At 41.5% G+C, this 15,230-nt stretch overlaps 1 protein-coding gene across 1 annotated transcript in view; it reads left to right on the top strand.

Moving 5' to 3' along the window:
• The window catches only part of LOC114445041 (calsyntenin-2-like), a 219,611-nt gene that overhangs the window by 165,274 nt on the left and 39,107 nt on the right, over positions 1-15,230 (top strand). The window contains exons 6-8 of the mRNA XM_028419985.1: positions 4,264-4,449; positions 6,148-6,405; positions 7,039-7,160. Of these exons, the coding sequence (XP_028275786.1) occupies positions 4,264-4,449; positions 6,148-6,405; positions 7,039-7,160 (566 nt within the window). The remainder of the gene's footprint in view (positions 1-4,263; positions 4,450-6,147; positions 6,406-7,038; positions 7,161-15,230) is intronic.

The raw sequence follows: 15,230 nt of genomic DNA, 5'->3' as shown, positions 1-15,230 counted from the left end.
ATTTCAACTTGCCTCGTGTTTAGCAGCAGAGAGGTGTCAGGTCTTAGAAAGAAATGTATCTTTTGGTGTGAAAGAACATCTGCTGCTTGCTTTTTGTGACATGCTGCTCACACACTCCTTGTAACTCATTTGACTTAATGCTCCTTGTCACATTCATTCTTTGGCCTCTATCACTGTGGTTATGACATACTGTAGCATAGTGTTTTCAACATATATCTGTATTTAGCATCGCTGTTGTGAGCCATACACATACAGGGATGGTGTTAGGATTTATTGAGAAAGACTTTTAGAAACAGGGATTGCACTAAGAGAGCTCCCTGTCTTCATATTCCTCTTAGTCAATGTAATTTACAGTTCATAATTCTTGGCATGAATAAATAAAGTCATTTGTCCCATTCATTCAAACATGCAGCGACAAGGATGCAGGAAGACACATTTGTCATCATTAACTGATGCCTCACACATTCAGAGATCTGGATAGATAGATAGATAGATAGATAGATAGATAGATAGATAGATAGATAGATAGATAGATAGATAGATAGATAGATAGATAGATAGATAGATAGATAGATAGATAGATAGATAGATAGATAGATAGATAGATAGATAGATAGATAGATAGATAGATAGATAGAGTGGGGAAAAAAAGTATTTAGTCAGCCACCAATTGTGCAAGTTCTCCCACTTAAAAAGATGAGAGAGGCCTGTAATTTTCATCATATGTATACCTGAACTATGAGAGACAAAATAAGAAAAAAAATGTAGAAAATCACATTGTAGGATTTTTAATGAATTAATTGGTAAATTCCTCAGTAAAAGAAGTATTTGGTCACCTACAAACAAGCAAGATTTCTGGCTCTCACAGACCTGTAACTTTTTCTTTAAGAGGCTCCTCTGTCCTCCACTCGTTACCTGTATTAATGGCATCTGTTTGGAGTCGTTATCAGTATAAAAGACACCTGTCCACAACCTCAAACAATCACACTCCAAACTCCACTATGGCCAAGACCAAAGAGCTGTCAAAGGACACCAGAAACAAAATTGTAGACCTGCACCAGGCTGGGAAGACTGAATCTGCAATAGGTAAGCAGCTTGGTGTGAAGAAATCAACTGTGGGAGCAATTATTAGAAAATGGAAGACATACAAGACCACTGATAATCTCCCTCGATCTGGGGCTCCACGCAAGATCTCACCCCGTGGGGTCAAAATGATCACCAGAACTGTGAGCAAAAATCCCAGAACCACACGGGGGGACCTAGTGAATGACCTCCGGAGAGCTGGGACCAAAGTAACAAAAGCTACCATCAGTAACACACTGCGCCGCCAGGGACTCAAATCCTGCAGTGCCAGACGTGTCCCCCTGCTTAAACCAGTACATATCCAGGCCCGTTTGAAGTTTGCTAGAGAGCATTTGGATGATCCAGAAGAGGATTGGGAGAATGTCATATGGTCAGATGAAACCAAAATAGAACTTTTTGGTAAAAACTCAACTTGTCGTGTTTGGAGGAGAAAGAATGCTGAGTTGCATCCGAAGAACACCATACCTACTGTAAAGCATGGGGGTGGAAACATCATGCTTTGGGGCTGTTTTTCTGCAAAGGGACCTGGACGACTGATCCGTGTAAATGAAAGAATGAATGGGGCCATGTATCGTGAGATTTTGAGTGAAAACCTCCTTCCATCAGCAAGGGCATTGAAGATGAAACGTGGCTGGGTCTTTCAACATGACAATGATCCCAAACACACCGCCCGGGCAACAAAGGAGTGGCTTCGTAAGAAGCATTTCAAGGTCCTGGAGTGGCCTAGCCAGTCTCCAGATCTCAACCCCATAGAAAATCTTTGGAGGGAGTTGAAAGTCCGTGTTACCCAGCGTCAGCCCCAAAACATTACTGCTCTAGAGGAGATCTGCATGGAGGAATGGGCCAAAATACCAGCAAAAGTGTGTGAAAACCTTGTGAAGACTTACAGAAAACGTTTGACCTCTGTCATTGCCAACAAAGGGTATATAACAAAGTATTGAGATGACATTTTGTTATTGACCAAATACTTATTTTCCACCATAATTTGCAAATAAATTCTTTAAAAATCCTACAATGTGATTTTCTGGATTTTTGTTTCTCATTTTGTCTCTCATAGTTGAGGTATACCTGTGATGAAAAGTACAGGGCTCTCTCATCTTTTTAAATAGGAGAACTTGCACAATTGGTGGCTGACTAAATACTTTTTTTCCCCACTGTAGATAGATAGATAGATAGATAGATAGATAGATAGATAGATAGATAGATAGATAGATAGATAGATAGACTGCTTTCTTTGCCTGAGATTTAAAACTACTAAGAGGTTGAGAGAGTGAAATCACCCTTAATCCCTCCTCAGTCTGCCCTCTTTACTATCTCATCATCTTTTTTCAGCACTCTCTAACCCATAAACCTTAATCACCCACTTCCAAACTCACCCCCAGCCGTTCACCAGCTCACAAATCTATATGCACACTTCACCCTCAACCCTCAACCCATTACCTCTCATTTATCCTTCCCAGTTCCCTCACTTCTACCCATGCATCCTTAACCAGGTTCTGCCCCTCCTCTCCCTCACTCTGTAGACATGGAGCCAGCCAGAGACTGTTACTCCAAGTTGCATATTACTGGAGCGCACACTACGCCCTCTCTCCAACCTAAATCTGCTGAAAGGTGCAGCTTCTGTCCATGTACAGCAGAGCAAGAAAGAGCAGGAAGCAGGTTCAGCAAAGACATAAAATTCTCTGGATTTTTACATTTTGTCCCCTTAATCCCACAAAAAACATGAAAAAGAGGCTGTTTGGGACAGAAAAGCCAGTAGAACATTCGCTGATGACTCTGTCTCTGAGATTAGCAGCTGTACAGTGCGTGCTTTGCTATCACACAAAACTCACAAGCAGCTTGTGTGCTATTGTTGTTTTGTGCTATAAATGTGTCCCACTGAATAATTGTTGACATACCAGTAGGTTGCCCATCAGCTGGTTTTAGGTCAGTGTCTCACCTGCATTGGGCCATCAGCCCTCAAAAAGGGCTTGAATGCTACATAAAAGCAAAATCAACAAGTGAGAGGACACAGCCATTCATACAGTATACACAGTGATTGCATGCAGAAAAAAATGGTGTGAGAGAAAGATATAGAAGAGTATAAATCAGCCAAGCCTTTGTTTGTGCTCAGGCATGTGTTTTTGTTCTTGTTAAGCATGCACTATTGTTTGTGCCTATTTTCATCACAGCAACAGACAATCCCATAGTAACAGTGCTGCAGGAGCCCACAGCAGTTGCAGCCTGGAGGAGGTAAATCAACTACAGAACAGATGTGTGTATGTGTTTGAGCACGAGGTGGTGAGGGAGTGAACATGGCAGACTTAACAGGGTGGTAGGCAACAAAGACCTGTTCCCTGTCTCCTTTTCTTCCCCTTCTTCTGCTTTTACCTACAGCTCAATGCATGGACAGATAGGGATATATGTGTGTGTGTGGGTGTCAAAGCAGCTGCAGAACGGCTGAGATTTGGGTTACCAATTAATTTGGAGCTGATGTAATTTGCTCTTAGTGTCACCAGTGGTGATGCAATGAAGCTGCTGTATGACATAGGAAGTGCAAGTCAGTCATCTGACTGAGCACATCTTGGAAAGCTGTATTGACAGCACCTACAGATCCGCCGGATTCTCTGCTTGAAACTGAAATAATGAGTGAGAGCACCTCTCTAAACAAATCTCATAAAAAAAAAAAACACTAACAGGCATTATGAACATAATTTTGCAGTTCATTCTCTTGTTAACTCAGGGAGAGACTGCAGATGAACACAAATTCACAACACAAAGGAAGTGAGGGGAAAAAAATGATTGGAAAAGCAAAAAAAACATCAGCGCCATACAAAATAATAGCCTGCCCGGACAGAAAAACACAATTCACAGCTCACAGGGCAGTGACAGCATAATGACTATTGCCGCTAATGCAGGTACTGCACTGCACTCCAACAACAATGCCGCAATTTCATTAGCTGGCTACATCTGTCAGGTGGATATTGAGTTGTGATGCCAGTGAAACATTGTCTTGTTTTGATGGTAGAAAATGAGGTGGAAAACATGCGATAACAACAAGACCAACAAGTAAGGTTGTAAAAATTAGAAAATATTACATATAATCATCTGCATCCAGTTTCCGCTCCGAGGAACAGACTGTGCAGTTCATCATACCCAACCTCAGCTCTCCCTAATGCTTTATCTTGCTCTTTTTCCCAGGGTGGAATAAGCGAGTGGACTATGAGCCAGGAACGGGCAGTAAGCAGCTGTTTCCTAAGATGCACCTGGAGACCTGTGGTGGACCTCTGTCATCAGTGAGGACCACAGTGGAGCTGCAGACCAGTCACATTGGAAAAGGCTGTGACCGCGAGACTTACTCAGAGAAATCTCTACAGAAACTCTGCGGTGAGTAAAACAAAAAATACAAAAATAAAATGCATGTCTGTTTTGTTTGCTTGGCTGAGGTTGGACTTTTGGCTGTGATGGAACATTGGCAGTAAACTTCTGTTAGAAGCATCACTGGTGTTTTGAATGGCAGGGTCAGACAGAGCCCCCGGTTCCTGTCTCTGCCCTTTTTTAATCAACATCTAAAAGCTGCAGTTCCATGTGCGTTCTTATCGCTGATTGTGTTTCGGGTAAACCCCTGCTCTAAATGAAGGCACCAATGGCAAGTTAAAGCTGTGTCACTAATGATGTGACAGAGCGAGGGCATTAGCCGCCCCAGATGCAGCCGCGCTTTCTCCTCAGTGACTGATCAGCAGCCGAGCCTCCATGTCAGTGCCCAAAGCGCCAACAAAGCACCGCACTCCTCCCCTCCTTCCCTGCCCACACCGCACTGCCAGCAGGGGGGTTGGAGTCATCATCTTTGACTAACGGCCTTCACAAGCCACATTCCACCTCATCTGAATGCATAACATCCCTTCCCCGCTTCCCCTGGCACCCAGTCCATGCATGGTTTACCACTAAAGAGTCCTTTTCAGGCACCTCATAATCGTTATCTGATAGCAAATAGAATAAATTGTAATTGCTTTTTTAAAGCACAATCAATTTGAGATAATGTACAAAGACATCGGGTAAAGAGAAGGCTGCAGCTGGGTGCTGGAGAAGTTGATGCGTATTTATTTACTGAAGGAATCTAATTACTCAGAACGTGGATGGTGCCATGAGCACGCAGTAGAGAAAACCGGCTTTATGGACAGGAGAAAAAAAACATCAATTAATGTGCTAATGTTGTGTTATTAGCAGAAATGAACAGATGCATGTTGCAGTTGTTAACCCGGACAAGGGAAACATGGCGTATTCTGACACTGTCCATTTTTTTTTTCTCCCAGGGAACAGCGAGGTTCCTGTATCACTTTGATTCATTACCATTCGTAAGCTGTTACAAATGATTCATAAATGTGGTTTAAAGGCATGAAATGCATTTCTCAGTGTCACAACAGAAAGGCAAAGATGGATGGGTAAGGGCATGTCAAATACATCGTGCAGCAAGGTGAGCGCTGCGGCAAAAAATAACGTTTGTCAAGGTGACAGTTTGGAAACAAAGATCGTTCCAGACATAATGTATTGAGGTTATTGTGTCAAAGCTATGATGGAGTTGCTTTTAAAAGGAAGAAGAGAAAGAGCATGGGATGACTCAATACAATGCAGTGATGATTGGTGTATTATGTCAGGATGTGTGGGGATCATATAACAAAAGTGTCCGCTGTAAACAATTCTTGTGATCAAGTGATACACACCATAGGGTCCGTCCTTGTGAGCGAGTCCTCCATGTGTCTTTTCTCTTTGTGTTACCATAGTGCTCAGTCAATATGTCCTCTCTGTTTCCATAGAGTCACATTTTAGTAGTGAGCTTTGTTCTGAATTTATGAACGGTGACTCACATCTCCTTCCTTTTGAAAGTTAGTTTCATTCGCCATGAATCAATACCCACATCCTCTATCCATCTCGGCCCATTGATTACATATTAAGCTCTGCCATCTGCCTTACTCATAAGTAATCATAGCCAAGGTTAGGGCAATATACACTGGGTATCAGCCATGATTGTTATTGACACATCCTTTGTTGCACCTCTTCTTTGTTCCCACGGCGATGAACCTCAAGGTGCCTCATCGGGCAGCACTGACCTTCTCCCTGCCCCCAGCACTTCCACCAACTGGACAACATCCCTGGTGACTGACAGCGGGAGGGACAGTGACTTGATCTTCAGGTTTGATGGTCGTCAGGCAGCTAAAATCCCAGACTGGGTGGTACCCCAGAATCTGACAGACCAGTTCACCATAGCAACGTGGATGAAGCACGGACCTAGTCCTGGACTCAGAGCTGAGAAGGAGACGCTGCTCTGTAACTCTGATAAGACTGGTGAGTCACTTTCTCAACATTATTCTTATTACCCAAACGTTAACTCACATGTAAGTAATGTTTTCGTAAAACTACACCTGTTTGAGAAACATCTTGAGTAGGAAACAATTGGCTTGGGGCAGAAACTGAAAGTTGGGAAACTAACCCATGAAGTGGGTGGTGCCAATGAGGAAGTGCCAAAAACGGCAGTTCCTCAAATGGCCACTTGAGGCTGATTCGCTTTACCACGTGGCCTTTAACAATCACACTGCAGGCCTTTCTCCAGGACTCCAGTACTTTCTGTTTATGTGGACAGACATTAGGATAGCTGAAAGTCAGAATGTTTATTTTATGTATGTTTGATCATGCTCCTAAAGTGAAGGTGGAGAAAAAGTCTGTTCAATCATTGTAACACTGAATAAGGTTTGAAGCTCTGTAATGCTTTAGTCTATTCAACAACATAATAGCCTGCTTCGACCTGAAGGGATTATTTTGTTTTAAAAAGTCCACTGAAATAGAAAGTCTGCCCTCCTTCAGAAAAGTGCTGCTGTCCCAGTTTCATAAAGCCAGATGTCAGACTGACTTTACCTGACAGCTGTGAGTAGGTGTGTTGATTTGGTCCCTGGTGCCTCCTCCTCTTTCTGCCACCTACAGAGATGAACCGTCATCACTACTCACTGTATGTCCACAACTGCCGCCTTGTGTTTCTGCTGAGGAGAGACTTCAGCCAGGTGGACACCTTCAGACCGGCTGAGTTCCACTGGAAACTGGAACAGGTAAGAACACTGACACTGGGTAACTTATGACAGACGGGGGGGAAGCTTGTACTCTTAAGTGTATCCTCAGCTCACCTTTGTGGATTTGATAAGTAGGTTTACAGGCCAATCTCATATAGAGGTATGAGGCCTGTAGCCTGGATTAGACCTGTATTAAACATCCACTGGGATATTTTTCATTACTTAATCCCTGCTGTTGTGTATCTTTCATAATAAGAGGCTCTGTGTGGTACAAGTGTGTTGCAGCCACTGGTCACACACAAACACATAACACTCATAAAAAGCTTCACACACAGCCCTGGTGTGTGTATACAGTAACTTGTGTGATATTCTTATTAGTCCTTAAATCCTTAATTAAATCTTTAATTAAGCCCCATTAATCCCGTAAACTTGCATATCACTTAATGACTATTTTAATGAATTCAGTGACTCTTCAGAAAAAATATTTACTATGGTTTGAGCTGGAGCTTTTTTTGTCCTCTGCCATTTTAAGTAATTAATGTCATTTATTTAAAGGGTAATTTTTACTATGTACACAAAAAAGTGAGGGATACTTGAACAAACAGGCACAGCAGACCTGGACAGAGATAACCTTACTTTAGGGTTGTGCGTTTACGTGTCTGTGTGCGTTGCGTGTAGAGAGCAGCAGCTGTCTGCTGATGAAGGATGCTGTCTTAGAGTCAGACAGGTCACCTCGACTCGTAAGACCCCCACGCCTGCCCAGCAAGGACGTTTGATTCAAGAGAGAGACACGCCAGCTGAGTCTGGACGTCCACACGCAGCACCCTGGGCTAATTTGAGCAGACAGATCACTGGTCTAGATTGTACATCAGCCTCCTCACAGAACATAGCGTGTGTGTGTGTGTGTGTGTGTGTGTGTGAGGCATCTTCTGAGGGAATACAAACACAGAGTTCCCACCGAGAATCAGTCCTTATCAGTTTTTTTCACCCTGCTCCACACTTCTTTTTGTTTTTATTTATTTTTTTTAAACACCAGTGGGATTCTAATAAAGAAACCACATAGCTCACAACTGGTTTCTGTCACAGAGAAAATATTTGCCTCATTAGCAAAGGGCTTTTTTTTTCTTTACTTAAGAATAAATGTGCTTTCAGGTTACTCCTAATGACTTTGAGGCTGCATTCACTGTACTTTTGGCATTTGCGAAGAAGTTACATTCAACAATGCAAATATTGTAGGAACATTGTGCACTGATTCTTTACAATTCAACATTTATAGTGGAAAGCTTGTCACATATATAAATGTGCATTCTTTGTTCATTTTAGTGCCAGTGCCTTACTGCTGTTCAATTCTATAAAACCAATTTCTGTAGTGTAGTGAAGTACAGTTACTGACTAGTGAAAAACTAAGGGCAGAGGCATAAAGGTGATATTATGCTAAGTCAAATCCTGCTAGCTTAAATGACTTTGATGTAAATAAATGATTGGGTATTCATCACATATATGTCACATATGCAGAGACTAAGCCCATGTGGGACATACAGCTTACAGGAAGTACTCTGTGTTGCTTGGAAACCATCTTAGCCTCACTAAGTTAGCATTGTCATTTTGACATTACAGTCAAATGCTTTTAGCGCGACTCTGTGTCTAACTTTAATTAATGCACTTAGTTTAGAATTATGCCAGACACGTGATTTTGCTTTGAGCAAAGGTCTCTTTCTGACAGCATCACACAGGCAGTGCTAACCCACTGATGTGTATGAGTATGTATAATTTTTACTATCATAAGAACAATAGTTTAGCATGCTGTCAAGCTTCTGTTCAATTTCTAATTAGCGCCTGTCAGGGAAGGTGAGCTGATGAGTAATGTTATGGTTTGTGGTGACTAATGCCATTAAGGGCAACTGACATATGCACACATCATAGACTGAAGCTGGCCTCCTATGCAGTGCCTGATAAAACTTCATTTGAACTAGTTTGGTAGATTATATTAGACCGCATGTTTTCTATGGGTAATAGGGAAAAAAATGAAAATGTATGTAGATTGATGATGATGTATTTTGTTTCTCCTCTTGATGATAAAAGTTTTTCTGGACCTCACATCTTTTTTTTTAACTCCAGAACAGTTAAACTGTGCACTTTTCCTAAGCACTTTTAAATTTCCTTCTTCCTCCTTATGTCCTCTCTTTCTCTCCTCTTACTTCTCCTTGTTAATAGTTGTCTCTGAAACTCTCCAGGGCATGAAAGAAAACTTTCATTAAGTCGCTATCTCCCCTCCCCTTGTCGCTGCTTCCTGCTTCATCTGCTAATGTCTTTTAAACAAAATGAACTTCTGAATACCTCCAACCCAGAAAAACCCTTCCACAGAAGAATCTCCTCCTCTCCCTACATTGGTTTATCACAGAAGTCCAATTAATTTCTCACACAATCCAATCAGCCAGTGTGAGCTGCTGCATAATGACTGCTATGGGGGAGTGTCACAGATATTGGTTTTACCTGAGTGTGCTACTATCTGTTAATAACAGACACAGTAGTCAGCGTAGTTGTAGAGACGGCGTGGCTTTCTGCACATTGTCCTATTGTGCTGCTCGGCGTGAATCTGTATTTTTGAGCTGTGCTATCTGCGCATTGTTGAGAAACGAGGCATGCGTTTTTCTTGTATTTGACTTCATTGAAAAGCTTTACATTCAGCTTGTATTAAACATGTCTTTTGTGCACAGTTTCACGTTCTTTATATGCAGATCTAAATTCAAGCATTTCAAAGAATGAGACTGTCAATCTTAAAGGTGTTTTCTGCCTGAGCCAGCACTGAATGAACCCCTGCAAGTGTTGTAACTGTGTAGAAAATTAAATCGGGTGGGCAGGGTATTAAAAAAAAAAAAAAAATTGCCTTCGGCGTTTGTAGGAGTCCAGGAAATTCAGTGGCTGAAAGAGAGCCTCATGTATGCAGACTCACACTTTAGTTCTACTACAGTGTGTGAGGCTTTTCTATTCCATTGATGTAATATATTTGAATAAAGTCAGCTGAGCCTTTTAAAAATTATCCACTTTTCAAAGGGTGTTAAATAAAGTTGTCAGCTTTACAGACGTGGTGATCACCATTTTGTTTCAATGATTCACGTCAGACAGCTGCTAGAAATCATGTCTGTTAACAGCTCTTTTGATGTCACATATTCACTTTTTAAAGGAGCGAGAGCCTGAAGCCCTAGACTGTGCTTTTTTTATTTTTAATTTATACTTGAAAAAGAAAAAAAAAGCTTTTTTTCCAACTCTAACAGCTCTTTAAACAGCCTGTAAAGCTAGAATAGGCCGTATGGAAAAAGGGCTGTGTTTTCATACAAGTAGAGCTGGCGAGCTCGATCATCAGTGCTTCATCAAAAAGCAGTGGGTTTGTTTTGATAAGAATAAAAATATTACCTTCGAGCAACATTCAGATACAATATTTTCCCAGAAATGGACACCAGCATCTCCTCTATGTGCTTGGTTAAGGCTGTTCCATGCTTCGCGAGGTTAGAGAACTTTCTTCTTTCTCTTGGCGCTCCGAGAAGAAAATGACGCCACTTTGTTGTCGGAGTGCTGGTTGGGCAGCTCTCACAGCTTTGTCTCGACACATGGTCTGGGCAGAACCTTTTTCTCAGTCGGGTCCGAGTACTATTGTGTGATTAGTCGGATTTCACAGTGGGCGTGGTCAATGTGGAGTCTTCTCCTAGCACAGAATAGGTCTGCCAGACCTATTGTCCAATAGACTATTATCATGCTAAGAGCATGCACGCGCCCACCTCCCTGAACATTATCAGCTTGTTATCATCATTCATGCAAGTAAACAGATAACATTCACCTAGATGGCTGTTCAAAACCTGTGCACTGCACACACAAACACACACAGAAGCTGCAGTGGGAGGCCGTATGAGGAGTTCTGCACACAAACGTTTCTGTTGAAGAAATGTCCGGGCCGAAACGAACTTTGTTCTGGTTCCTGCCACCTCAGGGACACAAACAAATTTCTCTGTTCTTGTGGAGCATGGAACAAGCTTAAGGGTGATGAGTCCTGCAGGTATAATTGTTTTCATGAGTAGTGCCAACACCAGGATCTTCCTGGAACATTGTCAACTCAAAGCTCTCAGAGTGGCTGCAAAGGAAATGCAGAGCTCTTTGAAAAAGAAGCAGGACGCTGTGCTTTTCCTCAGGGTGGCTATATGTGGCCTCATATGCAGTCTCCTCTTTTGGATCAATAGCGAAATAAAAGGCTTTAAAGAATAATTAAGTCCAAGAAATTGATAGAGTCACTGGATTCAAGGATATCTGTGCTAAAGATGTCAGCAAGTTTTGGCAATTCAATATGTTTAGGCCAGGCTGGTGCACAGCAAACAAGTAGCATGTTATTAGTCATAGACACCAATACCACAATGATAGGTAGCCATTTTTACAGCAGGACAGATAACACAGCTTTTTTCTTTGTCTTTTTTTTTTTTTTGGATGTCAACGGCGGAATGACCCTGATTAAACTGGTGGTTAGCATGACTTAAAGAACGGTCACACATCTGGAGCAGAGCATTTAAGTATTAAAATAAATTTCAACTGGTGGAAAAACTTTAATTTTGGAGTCCATAAACATTGTGTTGGAAAATGTAATTTAATGATAATGTGTCTCCACATTCTGAGGCGCTATGCCGTGGTTTGTAATTCTGTGTCTGGCAAATTTAAAAAAGATAGCATTTCTATTAGAAATCACCAAATATTAACTGCCAATGGCATTTCACTGCTTTCATGTTTCCAAAGAGTTTGATAATGTAACCCAGGTAGAGAGGTAAATGGAAGAGCTTGTTGTCCACCCTGTCCTTGTCTGATGGGGGGGGGGCGGGCTTTGGCAAGAGAGAAAAAAAAATCAATGGCAAGTTACGTTGAGCCTTTCAGCTGGATAAAAGAACAAGAAAACCTGGCTGGGATAATTGAGATCTAAATGATGTTTTCACCAGGAGACTAAATTGAATGTAGGAAGGACATCATTACCTCAAGCTTAGAACATACTTTTTTTTTCTTTTTTTCAGAAAGCAATCAAGCAAACTCTCAGGTTTCACCGGTGGACAGCAGCAGGAAATATGAAATGTAATCAATCACTGTCCATAGCTATGTGATACATGTCAGGAAGGGTCAGACAAGCGACACGGCTACATGAAATAGTTGTTTTGTGTCAATGTCACTCAGCATACGTGTACAACGTATGACCATTAGGTCTGAAATATTGATTCGTCAGACAACAGATTAGATTAGAGTGGGTAGACATTCAAGGTGATAAGGTACAGTTTAGTAACATTTATTCTTAGTTCTCAATTGTGTATAAATAACTAGGATTAAACAGTGTGGGTGGAGAGGCTTACACACACTCCTTCTCTAACACTCATTAGCCTTTTAACAAGAAAAAAAAACCTTCATTATTTCAAACTACCAAGGCTGCCTTGCCAATTGGGCATAGCAGAGTACGGCCCAGGGGCCCAAACACCCCCCTGTTCACAATGTCGCAGTTTAGTTTGTGGTAATTTACTGTAATTGATTTCGAATTTATTTGTGAGTACTGTAGAGCTAATGATGGAGGCCTTAAGGGAAACGCCTCTGTTATTACTTCATCTTAAGGTACCCAAATTAAAATGCAGTTTATTATTGTTGTATATTATAATTTATTATTATTATTGTTGTAGTCTTGCTCTGGGTTCCAAACACTTTTTCTGGGCCATCTTCTTTTCTATTAGCCTGTTTCCCAGGAGGTATAAAGGCTGAGGTCCACGTCAGGTGGTTGGATGGGATTATGGACGACATACTTTCACACAGAGGACTAGACTTTGATTCACAGACTTCTATTTTTGCACACACTGTTTACATTCAGAATAATTCTGCAGTGATTTTAAGTGAGTTATTTGTTAATTTCAATTCTCACAGGCAGTTTTCAGAGTGTGTCCCTGAATCCATTGCTCACATCAACAAAAGCTGACTGTATTCTCAGTCATGGCAATAAAATATTCAGAACAGCATGTTTTTTTTTGCCCACCACTTGGCATGATCTCCCCTGCAGTTGCCTCCTAACTGGTCCAGGCTCATTGTCAAAACAAACATCTCCTGAGCACAATTTGAATGCCGAGCAGCTGGCATTTTCAAATTGCTGATGTGCTGCTGTTGACTGCTGTCATCAGAAACTGCTTGTTAGTAAATTGCAGGATGTTTTGGGACCACCCAGCCTGATGAGGTTATGAAATTATGTTGTTTTTTTTATTATTAAGTCAGGTGGAGGGGGAAAAAGTGTAGTTTGCAAGAAAACAATGCACATCTGTTTCACATGGAGAAGTTTGTGAGAGAAGAGTTTCCTCAGTCTCAGACCTGCTATGAGGAGCACATATTACAGTTTTTTTACCCATTCTTCAGATACTTTTTCTAAACTCTTAACACAGACACACACCGACAAAACACATTTTCTGAAAGCATGCCTCATATTCTCAGAACTCTACACACAAATCCAAAATAACACACACAATTGGCAAAACTCCTCAATTCATTACAATTTAAACAATGTTATTTCTTCTCAAAATGGGTTTATGTTTTCAAATGACACACACAAACCATCATATGAACAGACATCTATAAGAACCAGCTGAACACTGATGTGCTCAGTGTAAAACACTATGATGAATGAGTGTTTTCCAATGACTTGGTTTTTTGGTTCAGTGTTACACTGACTACAGTGCACTACTGCATCCTCCCTTCTGTTGCATCACAAGTAATGTTTTGCCTGGCAGTGGGGGAAATATCGCCTAGCATGGCAAATCCAGCCATGGGCGGTGTTGTAGGGGCCAAGGGTAGCTACTGTACTGCTGTACTCATTGAGTACTGTATTGATATGCAGTACTGCAATTTCTAGTGAGAGTGCATGCACCAATCCATTGCTCCAAAACAGAAGAGCTCACCTGTTGCCCTTTTATGCTAAAGCTCTGATTGCTAATTGTAAAACTGTGTGATGGGTGTTTGCCCTTGTGATGAGTCAGTGTACATATTTGAATGGCAGTGTGTTCCTTGTGAAAACAAGATATCTTCTGCATGAAAATTGTGCCCAAAGCAGAGAATTGTGTGTACTATTTTGAAGAAAGTGTGTTTTAGAACTGCAATTTGAGTGTAAAGCAGGAATTGTGCTTATAGTTTAGCAGAATTGGTTCAGGGGGTTGGTATATGAGTTACATGTTGTTGTCATTGTGTCCCAAGTACCAGAATTTGTGTGTAAACAATCGAGAAAAACTGTAATGTTAGGGTTAGGGTGCAGTTTTATTCCACATGCCCAGATGAGTTAAATGAGAAGCCGGATGTTGCACGTTTTCAAGTGAGCAAAAATCAAATTTCTTTATTCTTTAACATAAACCATAGGAAAACAAAGGGCACAGACATTTTTTCCTATTTTATCTGACAGAGGGGTTAGACTTCACCCTGCAGTGACAGAAAAGAGGGCAGAAAACATTCACACATACATTTATCAGGTCTCTCTGTATGTGGTGCTATTTTACCTTCTCTCTGTAAGACACACACACACACAGCGTTTCTCTCCTCATGGGAGGGGTCATGTTGAATGATAGATGACTCCTACTAAAGAGCCCGCTAAATTTAGAGCTCTGCTGCACCAACTGGCTGCACCAACATCTTGATGGGCACACACACACAGAAGTTTTTGAAATGTGTGTCTTCCTGGCCGTCTAGAGTTTTTGCCTCAACAATTTCAACCCTTATTCTTGTTTTATCTGTCCACCTGAGACTCCCTCTGTCTACATCGTGGATACAAACAAACAATTTTACTCGCCTTTGTGAGGCGTTAAGCTCCTACAAATATTTCTCTGTGTGTTTGGAGCTATCTTCCTGCTCTGAGGTGGGTACTAAAGATCTCAGTGTTTACCCAGCTCAGGGCTAAGATCTCACAGCTTTACTCACACATACTGTGACCACTGTCCACTGCCAGAGCGAGAAGGAGTGAGGCTTACACCAGCCTTTACACATCATCCTCCATGCCTATACCTGTAAAATTGCATCAACTGGAGCATGCAATTCCTCTGTGTCAAAATCCCTCTGTCCTCTCTGTGGTAC

This window comes from Parambassis ranga, chromosome 13, assembly GCF_900634625.1.
Source record: "Parambassis ranga chromosome 13, fParRan2.1, whole genome shotgun sequence".
NCBI classification, from domain to species: domain Eukaryota; kingdom Metazoa; phylum Chordata; class Actinopteri; family Ambassidae; genus Parambassis; species Parambassis ranga.
Note: the sequence above shows the minus strand (reverse complement) of the source record. Positions and strands in the feature narration are given on the sequence as shown.